General features: G+C 46.8%; 1 protein-coding gene across 1 annotated transcript in view; it reads left to right on the top strand.

Moving 5' to 3' along the window:
* The window catches only part of LOC120997533 (oocyte zinc finger protein XlCOF7.1-like), a 63,389-nt gene extending 50,830 nt beyond the window's left edge, over nt 1-12,559 (top strand). The window contains exons 2-7 of the mRNA XM_040427617.1: nt 1,877-2,035; nt 2,119-2,242; nt 2,353-2,444; nt 2,581-2,701; nt 5,366-5,637; nt 12,494-12,559. Coding sequence (XP_040283551.1) covers nt 1,877-2,035; nt 2,119-2,242; nt 2,353-2,444; nt 2,581-2,701; nt 5,366-5,637; nt 12,494-12,559 — 834 coding nt within the window. The remainder of the gene's footprint in view (nt 1-1,876; nt 2,036-2,118; nt 2,243-2,352; nt 2,445-2,580; nt 2,702-5,365; nt 5,638-12,493) is intronic.
* Nucleotides 12,560-22,016: the final 9,457 nt, after the last annotated feature.

The following is a 22,016-nucleotide window of genomic DNA, read 5'->3' as shown; positions in this document are numbered from 1 at the left end:
GAGGAGACACTTTTACATGCAGCAATCTCCTCTATAGTATAGGGAGCAGTGATCACTAATGCCATCGCTCATCTCCATACAGACGCGTTCCTTCCCAACAGTCGGCTGCTCGTCAGTGGAGGAGACACTTTTACATGCAGCAATCTCCTCTATAGTATAGGGAGCAGTGATCACTAATGCCATCGCTCATCTCCATACAGACGCGTTCCTTCCCAACAGTCGGCTGCTCGTCAGTGGAGGAGACACTTTTACATGCAGCAATCTCCTCTATAGTATAGGGAGCAGTGATCACTAATGCCATCGCTCATCTCCATACAGACGCGTTCCTTCCCAACAGTCGGCTGCTCGTCAGTGGAGGAGACACATTTACATGCAGCAATCTCCTCTATAGTATAGGGAGCAGTGATCACTAATGCCATCGCTCATCTCCATACAGACGCGTTCCTTCCCAACAGTCGGCTGCTCGTCAGTGGAGGAGACACATTTACATGCAGCAATCTCCTCTATAGTATAGGGAGCAGTGATCACTAATGCCATCGCTCATCTCCATACAGACGTGTTCCTTCCCGACAGTCGGCTGCTCGTCAGTGGAGGAGACACTTTTACATGCAGCGATCTCCTCCACAGTATAGGGAGCAGTGATCACTAATGCCATCGCTCATCTCCATACAGACGTGTTCCTTCCCAACAGTCGGCTGCTCGTCAGTGGAGGAGACACTTTTACATGCAGCAATCTCCTCTATAGTATAGGGAGCAGTGATCACTAATGTCATCACTCATCTCCATACAGACGCGTTCCTTCCCAACAGTCGTCTGCTCGTCAGTGGAGGAGACACTTTTACATGCAGCAATCTCCTCTATAGTATAGGGAGCAGTGATCACTAATGCCATCGCTCATCTCCATACAGACGTGTTCCTTCCCAACAGTCGGCTGCTCGTCAGTGGAGGAGACACTTTTACATGCAGCAATCTCCTCTATAGTATAGGGAGCAGTGATCACTAATGCCATCGCTCATCTCCATACAGACGCGTTCCTTCCCAACAGTCGGCTGCTCGTCAGTGGAGGAGACACTTTTACATGCAGCAATCTCCTCTATAGTATAGGGAGCAGTGATCACTAATGCCATCGCTCATCTCCATACAGACGCGTTCCTTCCCAACAGTCGGCTGCTCGTCAGTGGAGGAGACACATTTACATGCAGTGATCTCCTCCACAGTATGAGGAGCAGTGATCACCCGAGTGTTTCCCTTGTTCATCGGGGGATTGGCGACACATTTAGACGGGCAGATTGTTGGTTACAGTCGTTCCCGATAATCTGGCCGTGTAAATCAACCTCTAGCTGATATGCATGCAGGAGCAATGCTCTGCAGGGTGGACATATCCACAAGTGATGTTCTGCAGGGTGATCTGGTGATATGTATGTAAGAATAATGCTCCATGTGGTGATCAGCTGTTTGCCTGAATCTGCAGAGCATTACATCAGCTGACCAGCCTGCAGCGGAGTATATTGCATGTATATCATCTGGCCACTCTGCAGAGCATTGCTCCTGCATGCATATCAGTTAAGCGTCCTGCAGAGCATCACTTTACAGAGCCATACCACATTTCTCATGTTTTCTGTTTGCTCGGGTACATTTTACGCCCGATGTACGGTATGACGAAGGGTGAATGTCCACCAGAGACAAGTAAGGAGCGATGGATTTTCTCTGGGTGCTCCATGTATCAGCTTAGAGCACCTGTGTCCACCAACATAGTGGACCAGACGAGCTGACGGGGAGGGAAACGTCCAGAGATACCGGGGGCAGCTGATGGAGACGGAGCCAAGATCAGGGTCCTGGTTGTAGATCTGGAGTCAGTGTCTCTCTCCATCCACAGGATTACACAATAGTCAAGACATTGGGGAGGACTCCCATCATCCATGTCCATAGATCAGGAAGATGGAACAGGGCCACCAACACAGAGCCTCCCCCCCTGATACATGAGGAGAAGGTCCTAGAACTCACCCACAAGATGATGGAGCTGCTGACTGGAGAGGTGACCCTGCTGGGAATACTGGGAGGTTCTCCAGTAACAGCACTGGAGGGGTCTGGGTGATGACGGTGTCATTGTGTTGTCAGGTTCCTATAAAGTGTCAGGATGTGGCGGTGTATTTCTCCATGGAGGAGTGGGAGTATTTAGAAGGACAGGAGGATCTGTACGATGAGTCCATGATGGAGGAGCAACAGCCTCTGACATCTCCAGGTGAGAGGAGACCTTCCTGATGATAGAGGTGAAAGTTTCTTCTGGATACTACTCCCATCATCTCATCATCACATGTAGTAATCTCTCCTGTCCCTGTGTGTTTCCTACAGATGGACTCATAGAAGGAAATCCCCCCGAGAGATGTCCCCGTCCTCTGTATTCCCAGGACTGTCCAGAGGAGAAGCTCCCAGAGAACCCTCAGGTAGATGGAGCTGAGCCCTATACACATCTATATAGGGGGGTCCTGCAGTCATAGAGGGGTCATAGATGGTGGGGGTCTCTTATGTGGATCTGTTAGATTTCCCACCTGTCTGCTGTATTGTCCTGAATTGTTACAGATGACAAATCAGGGGGAAGATGTGACTGATATTAAAGTGGAGGATGAAGAAGAGCGGATGATAGGCAATCCCCCGTGTAGGAGTGAGGTGGAGGAGGACATTCCAGGAGATGTGACCACAGGTATGGAATCATGAATGGAGGAAGGGAATTGGTAGGTTTCTTTAGGTGAGGCTCCACCTCAGAGCTGCAGTAAAGGAGCACTCCGGGCAGTGACCCCTGTGTTATGTGCAGGAGCGGAGGGAGCTGTGACTGCACATAGACATCCTCTCCAGGATCTTCTCTCCATCCTCTCATGATCCAGGCTGGACACTCGGCTTAGCATCAGGTTTTGGGGGCACTGGCTGTGATGAAAGCTGCAGTATAACCAATATAATCCTGCAGATACTAAGGGTTCCTGCAGTCACAGGGACCTGTGCAGATTATTGTGTAAAAGATAAAAATCCTATAGCAATGTGGAGTTGTCGTCATCACATGGCCCAGAGAATACCGCCATCCGGTCAGTTATACTGCGCTGAATGCCGGGAAACCAAAACCCAGAAAGAATCGGGGAATTACTGATTTCTTCCGTCTCTTCCCTACAAGAAATAATAAAGATGATACGATTTGTGCAGAGTGTCAGACATCACCAAGATCTTCTTGTCCTGTGAGTGGTAAACGTGGCTCTTGAAGATGGCGGAAGGAATATGGTGGACACAGCTGGAAATGACACCGGTCTCACGTAGGACCACCAGCTTGATGCTTAGAGTCTCACATAATACACAATGGGATCTTCATGCCATAACAGTTGCATATTTTGATGCTCGGGATATTTGCCCATAATTTGTGACTGTTAGAGGTTCTCACCACTTTTTAAAAGTGGCAATAAAATGGGTGGGGCTTACTGGGAGGGGCGTGTCTTAGTAGTCCATCAGATTTTTTATAACTTGCGACAGAAAGTTTTAGCTCGTGGCTGGCGGAGACGTGGGTTTCTGGTGTGCGGAGTGCCAGAGAGCCGCCCAATAAAACGGACTCATCTTACTCCAGCTCCGGGAAATTACGATTTGCGTATGGGAGGAGCAGCCTGGATAAATCTCCATGGTCTTTAATACGGCTTACTCTCTGTCTCCGCGGGCATTACACCTGACTTTCTTTGGCGTCCTTACTCCTGATTGCAGCCAAGAGAGTGATGGTCGGCCTGTTTGAGAATGGTCATAGGGCATCCCCCCCAAAAATCTGAGTCTCTCAGGTCGCCAGCTGATCTCTGAGAGCCAGACATGGTAGAACAATTACGGCGCACCTATATGTACTGTCCTTTAGTGATACCATTCCTCAAAGAGTAAGGATGACATCTCCCCCAGTTAGTGGCGGTCTTTACGAAAGAGGCGGGTACTGATGTTGCCCAAAGTCCAAAAAATGTTATTTGTGTGCGGTTGATTTCCGACGTAAAAAAGAGGCCTATGGAGTTAATATTAAGTGCTGCCACTAAGTCGTGAAATCTGTCCGTAGATCCCTTCCCAAAGATGAGCATGTTGTCTATGAACCGGACCCACAGCACGATGTGCGGTGACCATTCTTCCATGTCTTCCCCGAACACTATCACCTTTCCCAACAGCCTAGATATAAATTGGCGTACGATGGGGCACAGGGGCTTCCCATCACCACGCCTTTTAGCTGCGGCGATCAAAGACAAAAATATTGTGTTTGAGGATAAATCTAAGAAGACGTATTACCAGAGCATTGTGGGCCCTATATTGGATGCCTCGTTCTTGTAGGAAAAACCCTACTGCATCACCACCCTTATCATCGAGGATTGAGCTATACAATGTCTCCACGTCCAGACTGGCTAAGAGGACTTCTTCATCAACCTGCATTCCATCCAGTTTTTTCACGATCACCATGGAGTCTCAATGATTTGGTGTGTGAAACTCCCAGTGCCTGAGACAATCAGTCTCTGCCTTTCAGTGGGTTCAAGCCTTTGTGTACCTTCGGGAGGCTGTAAAAACAAGCCAGCTGGGGATGTCGGGGGCGCATCAAATTTAATTCTGATTTGGTAATGAGTTTGGATTCCAGTGCCTCCTGTAGGATGTCTTGTAATTCCTCACAAAAAGATGTATGAGGATTAATCGCACAAAACACTCCATACAGGAGCTAGTAGGGAATTTCTCCTACCCCTTTATGTGTTTTATCTGTATAACAACAAAGAGTTTTTGTTTTGTTTTAGTGTTTCTCCGGGCAGTGAAGTTTTCCACCTAAAAGATTCCTTAAAGTTTAGAGCAAACGGACCATTCCCCATAGATCCTGGGCAACGGTCCCTTTGCCCAGAAGTTAGACTTGGGCCGCTTTCAGACGAGCGTATTGAAATCCGTCAGTATTCTGGCTCAGGATCCTGATGATATACCATCAGTGTTGTCATCAGGATTGCTTCAGGATTTCATCAAGATTTCCATGCGTATTTCTTCCTTCCTTCATTATTTATGCACTTCACAGACTGTACAAAACTCGAACCGCACAAAACTCGGACATGCTGCGGATTTCAAATACTGACGGAAATGATACGCCCATGTGAACAGCTCTATTTATTAACATTAGCAGCTGATTCCAGAACATAGCATCCAGACTATATACGCATTGCAAATACGCTCGTCTGAAAGCGGCCTTAAACTTCTTCCCGCTGGATCCATTTCTGGATTTGGGTACAAAAGCTCTATAAAACTGCATGTTTCCAGCCTAATAGGAATGTTACAACTTTTATCTAGTTTTTTATTTGAATGACAAATCATGAAAATGATTTTTTAATCCTAATAGGAAATCCCAGTAAGAATTCGGAAGAAAACATCATGTTATCACTAAATTATAAAGAAGAAGATGAAGATACCATGCAGCGCTCTTCAGGAGAAAACTGCATTACCTGTAATGTACATCCAGGACCTCACAGTACAGAATCAGATCCATCAAATAATCCTCCTAATCATAAGGAACCTTCTTCTGATCGATCACAGATTGGTACCACAAGTAATGGGCAGAAAGGAGGTAAAAGGTTTCAAAGTGGGGAATATGGAAAACAGTTTACAAAAAGCGTAGGTCTTTTTAGACACAGAAGAATTCACACAGGAGAGAAGCCGCATTCATGTTCAGAATGTGAGAAATGTTTTACCCAGAAATCCGATCTTGTTTACCATGAGAGAATTCATACAGGGGAGAAGCCATATTCATGTTCACCAAGTGAGAAATTTTTTACAAATCAATCAGATATTGTAAATCATGAGAGCATTCACTCAGACGAGAAACCATATTCATGTTCACAATGTGGGAAATGCTTTACAAACAAACCAAGTCTTGTTAAACATGAGAGAATTCACACAGGAGAGAAGCCGTATTCATGTTCAGAATGTGGGAAGTGTTTTACAGCAAAATCATATCTTGTTATACATGAGAGAGTTCACACAGGAGAGAAGCCATATTCATGTTCTGTATGTGGGAAATGCTTTACAGTTAAATCAAGTCTCGGCAAACATGAGAGAATTCACACAGGAGAGAAGCCGTATTCATGTTCAGAATGTGGGAAGTGTTTTACAGCAAAATCATATCTTGTTATACATGAGAGAGTTCACACAGGAGAGAAGCCATATTCATGTTCTGTATGTGGGAAATGCTTTACAGTTAAATCAAGTCTCGGCAAACATGAGAGAATTCACACAGGAGAAAAGCCATATTCATGTTCAGAATGTGGGAAAAGTTTCATAGAACAAGCAAAACTTCGTTATCATCAGAGAATTCACACAGGAGAGAATCCGTATTCATGTTCAGTATGTGGGAAATGTTTTACACATAAATCTGTTCTTGATAGACATAAAAAAATTCACACAGCAAAGAAGCCATTCTGATATTTTGTATGGCATCGTTTTTAAAGCACGGGCTTAAATGCGTTGCGCTATAAAGTGTTTTAGACTTTCCATACTGAAGAAAAGAATTGTACAGCCTAACTGTATAAACAGCATTACTCGAAGCCACTACTAACATTGGTGCTGGCATAAATTAGCTGCCACATTCACATGCATACAACAACCATACAAAAAATTAGTGTAAAGGAAACAAAAATATTCATATGAACCATATAGTTAAATATCTATAATGTATGGAATGAATACGAATGAGTGACACAATGCAGAGATCCAGGGAACCGACCCAGAAACGACCATCTGAAGGCTGTGTGTCTCTGCACAGTATCTAGCCCTACTAATCACTAATGCTACAGTGCGAGACGCAGGTTGAGCATCCCTGGCTTAGCGGGACCAGAGCAGCTGGGGAATAATGTACTGCAGGTTGAACGCACACGACCGTGGTCTCGCAGGTTGTCAGGCCGACGTTTCGGCATCCAAGCCTTCGTCTGGGGTTAGCACTGTATATATACAGGCAATGCATTACTGCACCTATACCGGAGCTCAGATGAGCGAGCAGAAAAGTGGGAAAACATGAAAACAGTGAAAGTATAAAAATGACAATATAATATATATATGTGAAGAAATGTGAGCAAAAACAAAGTAAAAATTTTAAAAATTCAATAAGAAAACATTCGCTCTGGAAAATGAAACGTGTAAGAAAATGTGTTGTTATTGCCAAATTATATGAAAAAATGTAAATCATAAGAAAAAGGACTAGTGAATCCAGAGAAGTGTGTGCTAGTGACGCCTGACCTCCGCAAATAAAGTGCTGAATAACCGAACATGTGTGCACCGTGTGATCACGTCCTAAAAACTGCACAAAAATAGAAGAGTAACAACCTGTGATAACATACAATATCACAGGAGGGATGTGTGTGGGATCACGTGATCACTGCTCCCTATACTGTAGAGGAGATCGCTGCATGTCAATGTGTCTCCTCCACTGAGGAGCAGGAGATTGTCAGGAAGGAACGCTTCTATATGGGGACAAGCGATGGCATTAGTGATCACTGCTCCACATACTGTGGAGGAGATCGCTGCATGTAAATGTGTCTCCTCCACTGACGAGCGAGTCATTGTCAGGAAGGAACGCTTCCGTATGGGGACGAATGATGGCATTAGTGATCACTGCTCCCCATACTGTGGAGGAGATCACTGCATGTAAATGTGTCTCCTCCACTGACAAGGAAGCGATTGTCAGGAAGGAACGCTTCTGTATGGGGACGAGCGATGGCATTAGTGATCACTGCTCCCTATACTGTGGAGAAGATTATCAGAAACGAATGTTCCTTCATTGCTGATCACCCAATGAACGAGCAAACGCTTGTTTATCCGGAGAATTAATCCTTCATACAGCACCAAGAATCATCGTTCATGAGCAGCAGATCCCGCTGGGTAAATGGTGACCTGCTGCCCAGAAACAATCAGTATGGAGTCATTGCTGGTCCTCCTACAGTGGAGTAAGTGCAGCTCTCATCTCCAGTTATTGGGAATGAGCGGTTCCTTCCTGATAATTACCTGTCCAATCGGCACATTCTGCAGGAGAATCCAAACTGATTATAGTGGGACAGGAGAGGACATCCCAGGGAGACTTTTATATAACAGATGCTGGAAGGAATTTTCCAAAGTTCTTAACGAATCGGTTCGTTGTGAACTGGTTTTCTCATCTCTAATACACAGTCACGGACGTACCGAGACATACGGAAGTCCTGGCGACAGTGAGTGGCAGAAGATCTGTGAGACTGGCAACACGTGGCTTGATCTGACAGGTTTTCCTTGTGGATCCATAGCTGTCTGTGTTGTTTTTGGTAATGGCCACACCCCTTGCCTCCAGGTGTTGCTTATGTGGTCATTTATCCTTCCTTATATATAGTTGTTTCTCCCACAATGCTGTGCGGTTTATAGCTTCTGTTGGACCTGTAGATTGTTTGTGGTTGGATCTCGGCTGAGTTCCTGGTGTTTCCATTGATACTTTGAAGTTAAGTCTTTCCTTTCCCTTTTGTATTTTGTTTGGGTTCTGTGTGTTGCATTTATCTATTGTTTGTATTAGGCCTGGAGTAGACTCCTGTTCGTCCTTCCTTTTGGACTCACCTACCTCTGGGATCTGTTCATACTGGTAGTCAATCAGGATTTTGGTTAGGGTTTTCACTAGGAGGTGTCCATCTTCCTTCCCTAGTTCTCAGTCCTGATTCCCTATTCCCCCGTTCCCTCCTATGCTCGTTGTGGTGTTTCCCTCCCACACCGAAGCGTGACACACGGTGATTGCCATAGGGAGTGAGAAGCCAGATATGGATGGATTTGAGCTCAGCTTCTCTGTGTAATAGCTCGCAATCCGTTTATTTTATGAAAATATACAAAAATTCCTCATTATACCCTTTTTGTGGCAGAACTGTAGCCAATCACAATGACATGGTTAATTTCACATGCAGATATTTCAGCTACATATGAATATATATATAGTGATATGAACAGACTGAAGAACAGGCCTTTGTGGGCTTTATCTTTTACTCATGCCCCCTCCATTGGATACCAAAATAAACTGGTGTTTTCTGACCCGATCTGTCCCTTCCCTCTAATAAAATGTACTAAAGTGACCTGACTTTATTACAGGCACAGTGACTTTGAAAAACTCCTTATGGTAAATTGGAAACACCGTCTAGTTCGGCATAATATCACTCCACCGTCACCTATGAGCGGTATTATTGTAAAGTGGAAGGAACCACAGCAGGTCAGCCATGAAGTGGAGTTACAGAGTAGGGTCGCCGAGTTCATAAAAGTCACCAACGCTCTGCTGACTCCATAACTGCAGAGTCCAAACCATTAACTGTCACGGTCCCTCAGGTGACTGATGTCAGGATATCAAGGAGACTGGCTGAGCATGGAGGAATCTAACAGCCTCTGTCACGGGAAGGAAAGGTAGAAGGAAGTGCACCCCCTAGACTGCCACCCTCAATCCTGTCCGTGCCTACTTGCACCACCCGCCCTAGGTGACGGGGCGCAACTGGGCGACAGTCTCTAACCTCCGTAAGTGCCAGGTAGGAGAGGAAGGAACAGAGAGGGTACCGGACAGCTAGGCAGAGAACGGTACGCGAGATGCAGGCAGACAAATGGACAAGGAAGTGGACAAAAGAGAGGTACCCTGTGAAGGAGAAGGCGGGCCAGCTAGCCGAGGTCAGTCCGGGAGGTCACGTTAATACAAAGCGAAGAGGCAGGTGGCAAATCCGAGAACGAGCCGAGGTCAGAATCCGAGATGTAGCGTCAAAACCAAGGGAGCAGGCAAAGGGAGGTCAGGAAATGGTCAAGGTCAAATTCCAGAGGTCAATCAATATAGTAGCTAACAATACACACTGCCTAAGAGACTAAAATCACAGGCAGCCTGTAGCCAGCAGGCTGCCTGTATTTATAGTGGGGAGTGAGGTTCATGTGACGTGGCCAGCGTCACATGATCGACAGACAGACAAGTCGAGCACCGAGTGATCAGCTCGGCGCTCAAGGCAGACCTAGGAGCAGGGAGCCTCTGATGGGAGACCGAGTGCGCCTTACAGTACCCCCCCTCTTCCACGAGGGGCCTCTGGACCCAACAATCACGGAGAGGGCTTCTCAGGGTGTTCCCGGTGAAATTTAGCAATTAACTTGGAGGCATGCATCCTAGACACAGGAACCCAGGACCTTTCTTCAGGTCCAAAACCTTTCCAGTGGACCAGGTATTGAAAGGAGTTCCTAACCTTTTTAACATCAATAATTTTAGAGATGATGAATTCCTCCTGACCTTCAACCTCCACAGGTAGGGGAGTTTTTTTGGAAGGAACCACTGTTGACACATATTTCTTGAGTAAAGACTTATGAAACACATTATGTATACGAAGGGAGTCGGGTAGTTTCACTCTAAAAGACACCGGATTAATAACCTCAATAATATTATATGGTCCTATGAAACGCGGAGAGAATTTCCTAGAACAATGTTTCAAAGAAAAATTTTTAGTCGACAACCACACTTTATAGCCGAGTACAAAATTTACTCCCTTAGAGTGTTTCTTATTGGCCTGTCTATGCTGAATCTCCTGGGCCTTTTCCAGGTTCGCTTGAACCTGTGCCCAGACTGTGCACAGTCTAGAGGTAAAAGAATCTGCCTGTGGGTTGAGTGAGAACACAGAAGAATTAGAGCAAAAACGAGGATGAAAACCACCATTACAAAAAAAGGAGATACCCCCGTGGATGAATTAACCCGATTGTTGATGGCAAACTCTGCCAACGGGAGGTATCTCACCCACAAGAGCTGATTGTGCGATACATAACACCTTAGAAAAAGCTCCACTGCCTTGTTTAACCGTTCCGTCTGCCCATTAGTCTCAGGATGGAAGGCGGACGCAAAAGGATAAAGTGATGTCGCATCTTTGGCAAAAGGCTCTCCAAAATCCAGAGACAAACTGAACGATATTTTCAGGAACACCATGCAGGCGTACCACGTGTTCAATAAACAAGGATGCTAAGGTTTTCGCATCAGGGAGCTGACTTAAGGGAACAAAGTGCACCATCTTGTTAAAACGGTCAACCACCACCCAAACCACTGACCTCCCCTCAGAGGGGGGCAGGTCAGAGATAAAATCCATGGAAATGTGTGACCATGGCCTGACGGGAATGGGTAGTGGTTGTAGTTCACCAGCGGGATGTGACCTCAGGGTTTGAGATCTGGCACATACCCCAAGCCAAAACATAAGATCGCACATCCTTAGATAAAGTGGGCCACCAGAAAGACCTCAACAGTAATTCTTTAGTGGCAGCGATGCCTGGATGACCACAGAGAACGGAGTCATGACACTCACCCAATAGTCGAAAATGAAAATGATCGGGAACGAACAACGTATCTGAAGGTGTTTGTGGAGGAGCAAGTTGCTGAGCCTGTTGAATCTCTGAGGAAAGATCCGAAGAAATCACTACCACAAAGATGCTTGCCGGCAAGATGGGTTCAGGAGGGGTGTCAGGAGGTTGGATGGCATTAAAACTTCGGGACAAGGCATCTGCTTTAATATTTTTACTTCCTGGTCTGAAAGTAACAGAGAAGTTAAAACGAGTAAAAAAAACAGGGCCCACCTAGCTTGTCTAGGATTAAGGCGTTTGGCCACCTCAAGAAACACTAAATTCTTATGATCTGTGAGAACAGTAACACAGTGTTTAGCCCCTTCTAGAAAATGTCTCCATTCCTCGAATGCCTATTTAATGGCCAGTAACTCACGGTTTCCAATATCATAATTTCTTTCCTAGGGAGAGAACTTGTGAGAAAAGAAGGCACACGGTCTTAAATTTGTGAAGTTGGAAGACCCCTGGGAGAGGATGGCCCCCACGCCATCCTCCGAGGCATCCACCTCCACCACAAAAGGTTCCTCTGGATTAGGCTGAACCAAGACTGGGGCCTTTTAATAACAAATTTTTAGAGTCTCAAAGGCCTGGCAGGCCTCCAACGACCAGTTGACAAGGTCAGACCCTTTCTTAGTCAAATCAGTAAGGGGTTTGGTAATGACTGAATTTTTTTTTAAGAATTTACAATAAAAGTTAAAGAATCCTAAAAAGCGTTGAAGTGCCTTTAAGGAGGATGGTCTTACCCAGTCTTGGATAGCCTGAACCTTACTGGGATCCATTTTAAATGAATGAGGAGTAAGAATATACCCGAGATAGGGAATCTCTTGAACTCCAAATACACATTTTTCCAATTTAACAGATAGATGATTCTCTCTGAGGATTTTAAGAACCAATCTGACGTGCGAAACATGGGTCTTCCAATCCGATGAAAAGACAAGAATATCATCAAGATAAACAATCAAAACCTTGCCGATAAGCTCTCTGAAAATGTCGTTCATAAAGTTCTGAAACACAGCTGGGGCATTGCAGAGACCAAATGGCATAACAAGATACTCAAAGTGTCCCTCTGGAGTGTTAAAGGCAGTCTTCCATTCATCACCCTCATTAATACGAATCAGGTTATAATCCCCCTCAGATCGAGTTTAGAAAACCAAGAAGCACCTGGTTGAATAAATCAGGAATCAACGGGATGGAATATTGATTCCTACTAGTGATTTTATTCAAGTTTCTATAATCAATGCAGGGTCTGAGACCACCGTCCTTCTTCTTAACGAAAAAGAACCCTGCTCCCAGAGGAGAGGTGGAGGGCCTAATATGCCCCTTTTTAAGACTTTCCTGGATATAATCTCTCATGGCACTGCGTTCAGGGCCAGAAAGATTGTAAATCCGCCCCTTAGGAAATTGAGACTCAGGAACCAACTCAATGGCGCAGTCATAAGACCTATGGGAGGAAGAAAATCTGTCTCAGCAGTGGAAAAAACATCATGAAAGTCAGCAATAAAGTGAGTAATGACATCTAAACAAACCCCAGCTTGAATTACAGTTAAGCAAGAACTACAGTTGGAACCCCATTTCTATAACTCACCCGAACTCCAGTTGATGACCGGGTTATGTTGCTGAAGCGAGGGCATGCCAAGTACTACCTGAACAGGAAGATTCTCTAGAACAAAAAAGGAACATTTCTCTGAGTGGCAGACCCCAACAGACAGGATTATCTCGGGAGTACAGAGCTTTACCGTGCCCCCCAGCAGGGGGGTAGAGTCGATGGCGACCACCTGAATCGGGGTGGACAATTTTAGTATTGGGATCCCTACCCGTTCAACAAATTTGAGATCAATAAAACTAAATGCTGACCCTGAATCTACAAAAGCACTTCCTGACCCCTTTAAGACCCCAAAGGCAATTGAGACAGGCAGCAATAGTTTGCTTCTTACCACCTCCGGGAGTACCTTGTCCTTGGATCCCTCTGACTTGGAAGATCTTCCGGAAGGAGGAGCCTTGGGACACTGACGGACCCAGTGGTCGGAATCGCCACAATAAAAACAAGAGCCCCGGCGACGGCGTAGTTCTCTTCGTGTCATCTCGAGCTGCATTGGTTCATCCATCTGAGTCTCCACCTTGGGTTCGATAGGAGAAACCTCAGACCTTGGAAGGCTATGAGGAGAAAACAAATGCTCCCTCTGTCTCTCTCTAATCCGTCTGTCTAGTCTGATGGCTAACGTCATGGTTTTCTCTAAATCAGGACTAGGGTAACAGACCAGCATATCCTTTAACCTCTCTGTCAACCCTGCCCTAAACTGCCATTTAAGGGCTGGTTCGTTCCAACCCGAAGGAACGCACCACTTGTGGAACTGGGTGCAATAATCCTCCACGGGACGATCCCCCTAGGTAAGGGCCTTTAGATTAGATTCGGTCAGGCTCATCGTAAAGGACCCCTAGGGCCTGGAAAAAAGGTCAACAGAATTAAGACACGGGGAATCTGGCGGCAAGGAAAAGGCCCATTCCTGGGGGTCCCCTTGAAGTAGAGAGATGATTATCCCAACCCTTTGTCGGTCAGGACCAGAGGAGTGAGGTCGTAGTCGGAAATAGAGCTTGCAAATTTCTTTGAAAGCTAAAAAACTCCTGCGGTCACCTGAGAACCAATTGGGTAATTTAATATGCGGTTCCACCTGAAAGGGGGCGGGAGTGAGAACAGGGGGGTGTACGGGCGGTCTCCTGTGCCTGTAACCTTTCCCCTAATTCATGCACAATTTGAGCAAGACCCTGCACATGCTCGGTAAGACTCTGTAGAGGGTCCATGGTAATTTGGCCTATGATTCGGTCACGGGAAGGGAAGGTAGAAGGAAGTGCACCCCCTAGACTGCCACCCTCAACCCTGTCCCTGCCTACTTGCACCACCCGCCCTAGGTGACGGTGCGCAACTGGGAGATGGTCCTAACCTCCGTAAGTGCCGGGTAGGAGAGGAAGGAACAGAGAGGGTACCGGACAGCTAGGCAGAGAACGGTACGCGAGATGCAGGCAGACAAATGGACAAGGAAGTGGACAAAAGAGAGGTACCCTGTGAAGGAGAAGGCGGGCCAGCTAGCCGAGGTCAGTCCGGGAGGTCACGTCAATACAAAGCGAAGAGGCAGGTGGCAAATCCGAGAATGAGCCGAGGTCAGAATCCGAGATGTAGCGTCAAAACCAAGGGAGCAGGCAAAGGGAGGTCAGGAAACAGTCAAGGTCAAATTCCAGAGGTCAATCAATATAGTAGCTAACAATACACACAGCCTAAGAGACTAAAATCACAGGCAACCTGTAGCCAGCAGGCTGCCTGTATTTATAGTGGGGAGTGAGGTTCAATTGACGTGGCAAGCGTCACATGACCGACAGACAGACAAGTCGAGCACCGAGTGATCAGCTCGGCGCTCAAGGCCGACCTAGGAGCAGGGAGCCTCCCAGCTACCAAACACAGATCCTCGCTCCCGAAGCTAAGCAGCAGGTCTGCGGCTGATGGGAGACCGAGTGCGCCTTCGGCGCCCCGTTACAGCCTCCTTGATTTCTCTTGATTCAGTGTTGATAGGGTTAATGACCACTTCCCTTTTCTCAGCTGTTGCTCAGTGGTCATCACTTCTACACTTTATAGATTCACCCCACCCTTCTGACTATGTGGTAGATAGCTTCATTTGGGTTTGGCTGAGCTGGTGTGAGGACATCTCTGGTGTTCCTGTTCATCCATCTCTAAAGAAGTTAAGTGTCGTGTTTGTTTGTGTTTGTTATATTCTCTGTTGTTGTATCTGGGCCTGAGACAGAGACTTCCATTCGTCCATCTGGGGAGGAACGGGTTTTCTCTAGTCCTAACCTTATTCCAGGGCCTTATAGGGAAATCAGGGCCTAGGTATACTGCATATGTATATTCCTACCTTCAAGGTCTATTCCTATTGATAGGTCGTTAGGGCCCGGATTAGGGTTGTTTAGGAGGTGACTTGTTCCTTCCCTAGTTTCCAGACCCAGTTATTGTTCCCCTTCCCTCCTGTGTTCTCTGTGGAGTTTCCCCCCCACACTGATCGTGACATTAACATCAGCACAAAAACTGTGCCAGGAGCTTCATGACATGGGTGCCCATGGCCACTGCATGCCAGCCTTCCATCAGCAAGCACAGGGCCAGTGGCTGGGTTTGTCGTGGTCCCAAAGCTACACTGGGTCCCCCGGACAACTTCGAGGTGTCACCATATGTTGCTGCTCTGGATAGTAGGACAAGATGAAGGAGCAAGTGGTTGTTTTTTTTAATCACCCACAAGTCAGAAAAGATGCAGAAAGTGGTCCCCGTTCAGGTCCCTGCATCTTTGGACAGGTCGGACTCTGTCAGCTGATACTTCTTGCAGCTCTTCAGCAGTGACGCTGCGGATGATATTTGTGATGTTCTCCTTGAGTTCATCCAGGGAATGTGGATTGTTAGTGGACACTTTCTGCTCGCATGTGGACAAGTCTGGGGAACGTGGCGGCCATAACCTCTCGCTCACAGTTCACTCCTCTGTAAACCGTTCATGAACCCGTCCAGTGAGCTCCGTGAGGTGCGGCATGTCGCCCCATCTTGTTGGAAAAAAGCAGGACATTTTTTCTTCTGCAACATCGCTGCTGAAGAGCTGCAGGCATTATCAGCCAACAGAATCCGACCTGCCCAAAGACACAGAGACCAGAACGGGGATCACTTCCTCCAGATTTTCAGACTTAAAAATAAACAATCCACGTGCTCGTTCATCTTGTCATACTGTCGCTGGAGGTGGGCTGCTTTGTCATGGGCCACTCTGTACATTGTAACACTTTCTGTCTTTCATAGACTCAGATCAGAGCTTCAGTGATACTCAATGGCAATGACACAGCAGTATTTCCAGACAAAAACAAGTTTCCAGACATAAAAACAGAGCTAAAAGCAGACATTCAGAAGGTCAGTCTGTCTGGTTTTGGTGGTAAACTGCGTCTGGGTTTTTCCCTCCAAAACATGTTCTTTTTAAACCCTTTGGCAGCTGTGGAAAATTACCGGCTTCTTATTCAAAGTCCCAAAAGTCTCTAAGTGTTCATTAACCCTTTTCACAGAGCCTCACAAATACAGTGATAATGAACAGGATACATATCACTCCTTATTTTTGTTACACAGACGCTTACACTTTCAGTTGCCAACGCTGCTGTTCACAAGTGACAAGCATATTCTATACTCAGGTACTGCGCGATGCACTTCCTGTCCACCTTCACTGTTAGTCAGTATACAGTAGCTCTACAATATATATCCCAACATACATACTACATGAAGTTACGCAGTAATAAACAGTATAAGTCAATGTAAGTTACCCTTTTAAAGTGAGAAGTTGATGAATTTCTATAGTGGAAACAGTGACAAATTTCCAGCCTTCACAGTACCCCTGCTCCAGGGCACTACACCAGGCGTGGGATGGAGGGTGTAAAGCACACGACCACTGGACTCTGGAGCAGTGGAGATGTCTTCTGTGCAATCACACATCTGATGGTCGAGTCTGGTGAATGCCAGGAGAACGTTACCTGCCTGCATTGTGCCAGCTGTAAAATTGGGTGGAGGAGGGTAATACTATGGGGGGTCTTCAGGGGTCAGTGGAGGAGGGTAATACTATGGTGAGTCTTCAGGGGTCAATGGAGGAGGGTAATGCTATGGGGGTGGTCTTCTGAGGTCAGTGGAGGCGGGTAATGCTATAAGTGATCTTCAGCAGTCAGTGGAGGATGATAATGCTATGGGGGTCTTTAGGGGTCAGTGGAGGAGGGTAATACTATGGGGGGTCTTCAGGGGTCAGTGGAGGAGGGTAATGCTATGGGGGGTCTTCAGGGGTCAGTGGAGGAGTGTATTGCTTTGGGGGGTCTTCAGGGGTCAGTGGAGGAGGGTAATGCTATGGGGGGTCTTCAGGGGTCAGTGGAGGAGTGTATTGCTTTGGGGGGTCTTCAGGGGTCAGTGGAGTAGGGTAATGCTATGGGGGTCTTGAGTCGGTGGAGTAAGGTAATGCTATGGGGGGTCTTCAGGGGTCAGTGGAGTAGGGTAATGCTATGGGGGGTCTTAAGGGGTCAGTGGAGTAAGGTAATGCTATGGGGGTACTCAGGGGTCAGTGGAGGCAGGTAATGCTATGGGGGTCTTGAGTCGGTGGAGTAAGGTAATGCTATGGGGGGTCTTCAGGGGTCAGTGGAGGCAGGTAATGCTATGAGGGGGTCTTCAGCAGTCAGCCTCTTAGTTCCAGTGAAGGGAAATCTTAATTCTTCAGCAGAGGAGACATTGTGGACAGATGTATGGTGACAGCTTTGTGGGAACAGTTTGGGGAACGCCCTTTTCTGCTCCTCCATGACTGCACCCCAGCGCACCAGCTCCATAAAGACAGACAAAGTTGAAGGAGCCTGGAAGAATCTGGGACCCGGGCCCTCTCCTCCAAGATCAAGGTCTGACCTCACCAATGATCTTCTAGAAGAAGGTACAAAAATCCCCACAGACTGTAACGATTCGCGATCTCAGCAACACAAAGAAATCGCGAATGCATCCGGTTTTAAAATCACCAGAGCCTTTTCCTGCACACAAAGAGTTAAAATCTTGTTTCAACCCAAAGTAATTCACCTTGCTAGCACAGCTCACAGATCAGAGGTACAATTAGCACCTCCTTGCCAAAGACTCTTCCTGCCCCCATGCCAGGTTAAGTACCCATCAATCTGGTATTCTCCTGACAGAACCTTTCTGTAGTCGGGGCGGCTCCAACCCAGGAGGAAGCCTCACACCTGAAGCCTGGTCAGAGAGCTTCAGAAGAAAAGGACAGATCTGTAGCAGACAGCTGGATGAGACAGGGAGAAAGGTCACCTTGCAGTCTCCCTCCATTCCATAGATCTCAGATTTTCCCATATTTCATAGGATAGAAAAATACAAAATGAATAATATCTTCAGGAATTGTTCAGATCATTATAACCCACCTTCCAGGAAACCCGCGGGCAAATCAGAGATTCCCGCTCTGAGATATAAAGGTTCTAAGGCACCCTGTATTATCTTCTAGTCGTATTTGGTATCAGATGATGCGTAAAATTGTACTGATTATAAATATCAACTATATTTCCTGATTGGACTTACGGGATATGGAGAAACGGGCAAAGCAAAGATTCTGCCAGATTTTCTCCCTATGGGGCAAAGGACTGCCCCTGTTCCAATTACACAAGGCTGGACCTGTACGTGTCATAACCACTCCCCACTTCAGAGGGGGTAAATACAGTGACCCACTCCGGTCCGGGTCCTTCACCTACCATCTGACGTCGACTACATCACGACCGCCCGCTGGACACGGGCACCCGCCATCTTGGATTATTCCTTACAAAGACTTTACCTTTTACTGGACTCTACCGCGGTAATTCTGAACTTACAGACCTTCTGTTCCCTTCCATCTCTTACTTATTTCTATCCAACCAATCTGTTTGGCCGGTAGATTTATCTGTCAGTTATAATGTATATATTTTGTGTGTAGTTTTTAGAATAAAACTAACGATTTCATCGTTCCAGTTCTGCCCTTGTTCCCTGATGATCTGGTCTATGCTGAGAGCTCTGTCCTCGGAGGAGACATCCTACCGCATTGTCTGATTTCTATACATTGCTGATTGGTTAGCTGGGCTGCAAATAACCGTTCCTTCCCTTTAGTAGCCCTTTAGTTAGCCGGGGTCTCTACCCCCCGATTCAATACGAAGAGGGGTGGCAGCAAATTAATCGGATTTCCAACGTGAAATCGATCATTTTATTTTTCCCGATTGTATCATGTGTGGGCAGTTTGGGCACACCAACCAATCAAAAGTCTGCTGTGCTCACCGTGGATTCAGCTCCAGAAGTCTCCAGTGGACGGTGGCCTAGTACGACGGGATCGGCGGGGGGTTGTCACACAACCTCCACCATCTTATAGAGAGGGGAAGCGGCTCCATATTAATGTCTAGGGACTAAAGAGGTTCTGCAGTTTGTTTAAACTGATGATGTGTCCTCTGAATAGATCAGCATCTGACCGGCGGGGGTCCGACACCCGGGACCCCCGCCGGTCAGCTGTTTGTGAAGGCAGCGGCGCTGCGGCCTTCTCATTGTTTACCGCCGGCCCAGTGACGTAACGACTAGTATCACTGGCCTGGGCTGAACTCCATTCAAGTGAACAGAGCTTAGCCCCGGCCAGACCAGTGATACTAGTGGTGACGTCACTGCGCCGGCGGTAAACAGTGAGAAGGCCGCGGCGCTGCCTTCTGGAACAGCTGACCGGCGGGGGTCCCGGGTGTCGGACCCCCGCCGGTCAGATGCTGATCTATCCAGAGGACACATCATCAGTTAAAACAAAGTGCAGAACCTCTTTAAGAATGAGATGTTATATATCATTGTTATTTGTAGAGAACTACAACTCCCAGCATGTCCAGCCCGTTATTATGTGATATCAGAGGACATTACAGGAGGAGGTAGGAGAGGACTACAACTCCCAGCATGTCCAGCCTGTTATTATGTGATATCAGAGGACATTACAGGAGGAGGTAGGAGAGGACTACAACTCCCAGCATGTCCAGCCTGTTATTATGTGATATCAGAGGACATTACAGGAGGAGGTAGGAGAGGAGAGGACTACAACTCCCAGCATGTCCAGCCTGTTATTATGTGATATCAGAGGACATTACAGGAGGAGGTAGAAGAGGAGAGGACTACAACTCCCAGCATGTCCAGCCTGTTATTATGTGATATCAGAGGACATTACAGGAGGAGGGAGGAGAGGACTACAACTCCCAGCATGTCCAGCCTGTTATTATGTGATATCAGAGGACATTACAGGAGGAGGTAGGAGAGGACTACAACTCCCAGCATATCCAGCCTGTTATTATGTGATATCAGAGGACATTACAGGAGGAGGTAGGAGAGGACTACAACTCCCAGCATGTCCAGCCTGTTATTATGTGATATCAGAGGACATTACAGGAGGAGGTAGGAGAGGACTACAACTCCCAGCATGTCCAGCCTGTTATTATGTGATATCAGAGGACATTACAGGAGGAGGTAGGAGAGGACTACAACTCCCAGCATGTCCAGCCTGTTATTATGTGATATCAGAGGACATTACAGGAGGAGGTAGGAGAGGACTACAACTCCCAGCATGTCCAGCCTGTTATTATGTGATATCAGAGGACATTACAGGAGGAGGGAGGAGAGGACTACAACTCCCAGCATGTCCAGCCTGTTACTATATGATATCAGAGGACATTACAGGAGGAGGTAGGAGAGGACTACAACTCCCAGCATGTCCAGCCTGTTATTATGTGATATCAGAGGACATTACAGGAGGAGGTAGAAGAGGAGAGGACTACAACTCCCAGCATGTCCAGCCTGTTATTATGTGATATCAGAGGACATTACAGGAGGAGGTAGAAGAGGACTACAACTCCCAGCATGTCCAGCCTGTTATTATGTGATATCAGAGGACATTACAGGAGGAGGTAGGAGAGGACTACAACTCCCAGCATGTCCAGCCTGTTATTATGTGATATCAGAGGACATTACAGGAGGAGGTAGAAGAGGAGAGGACTACAACTCCCAGCATGTCCAGCCTGTTATTATGTGATATCAGAGGATATTACAGGAGGAGGTAGGAGAGGACTACAACTCCCAGCATGTCCAGCCTGTTATTATGTGATATCAGAGGACATTACAGGAGGAGGTAGGAGAGGACTACAACTCCCAGCATGTCCAGCCTGTTATTATGTGATATCAGAGGACATTACAGGAGGAGGTAGGAGAGGACTACAACTCCCAGCATGTCCAGCCTGTTATTATGTGATATCAGAGGACATTACAGGAGGAGGTAGGAGAGGACTACAACTCCCAGCATGTCCAGCCTGTTATTATGTGATATCAGGGGACATTACAGGAGGAGGTAGGAGAGGACTACAACTCCCAGCATGTCCAGCCTGTTATTATGTGATATCAGAGGACATTACAGGAGGAGGTAGGAGAGGACTACAACTCCCAGCATGTCCAGCCTGTTATTATGTGATATCAGAGGACATTACAGGAGGAGGTAGGAGACGACTACAACTCCCAGCATGTCCAGCCTGTTATTATGTGATATCAGAGGACATTACAGGAGGAGGTAGGAGAGGACTACAACTCCCAGCATGTCCAGCCTGTTATTATGTGATATCAGAGGACATTACAGGAGGAGGTAGGAGAGGACTACAACTCCCAGCATGTCCAGCCTGTTATTATGTGATATCAGAGGACATTACAGGAGGAGGTAGGAGAGGACTACAACTCCCAGCATGTCCAGCCTGTTATTATGTGATATCAGAGGACATTACAGGAGGAGGGAGGAGAGGACTACAACTCCCAGCATGTCCAGACTGTTATTATGTGATATCAGAGGACATTACAGGAGGAGGGAGGAGAGGACTACAACTCCCAGCATGTCCAGCCTGTTATTATGTGATATCAGAGGACATTACAGGAGGAGGTAGGAGAGGACTACAACTCCCAGCATGTCCAGCCTGTTATTATGTGATATCAGAGGACATTACAGGAGGAGGTAGGAGAGGACTACAACTCCCAGCATGTCCAGCCTGTTATTATGTGATATCAGAGGACATTACAGGAGGAGGGAGGAGAGGACTACAACTCCCAGCAT

This window comes from Bufo bufo, chromosome 4, assembly GCF_905171765.1.
Source record: "Bufo bufo chromosome 4, aBufBuf1.1, whole genome shotgun sequence".
NCBI lineage: Eukaryota > Metazoa > Chordata > Amphibia > Anura > Bufonidae > Bufo > Bufo bufo.
Note: the sequence above shows the minus strand (reverse complement) of the source record. Positions and strands in the feature narration are given on the sequence as shown.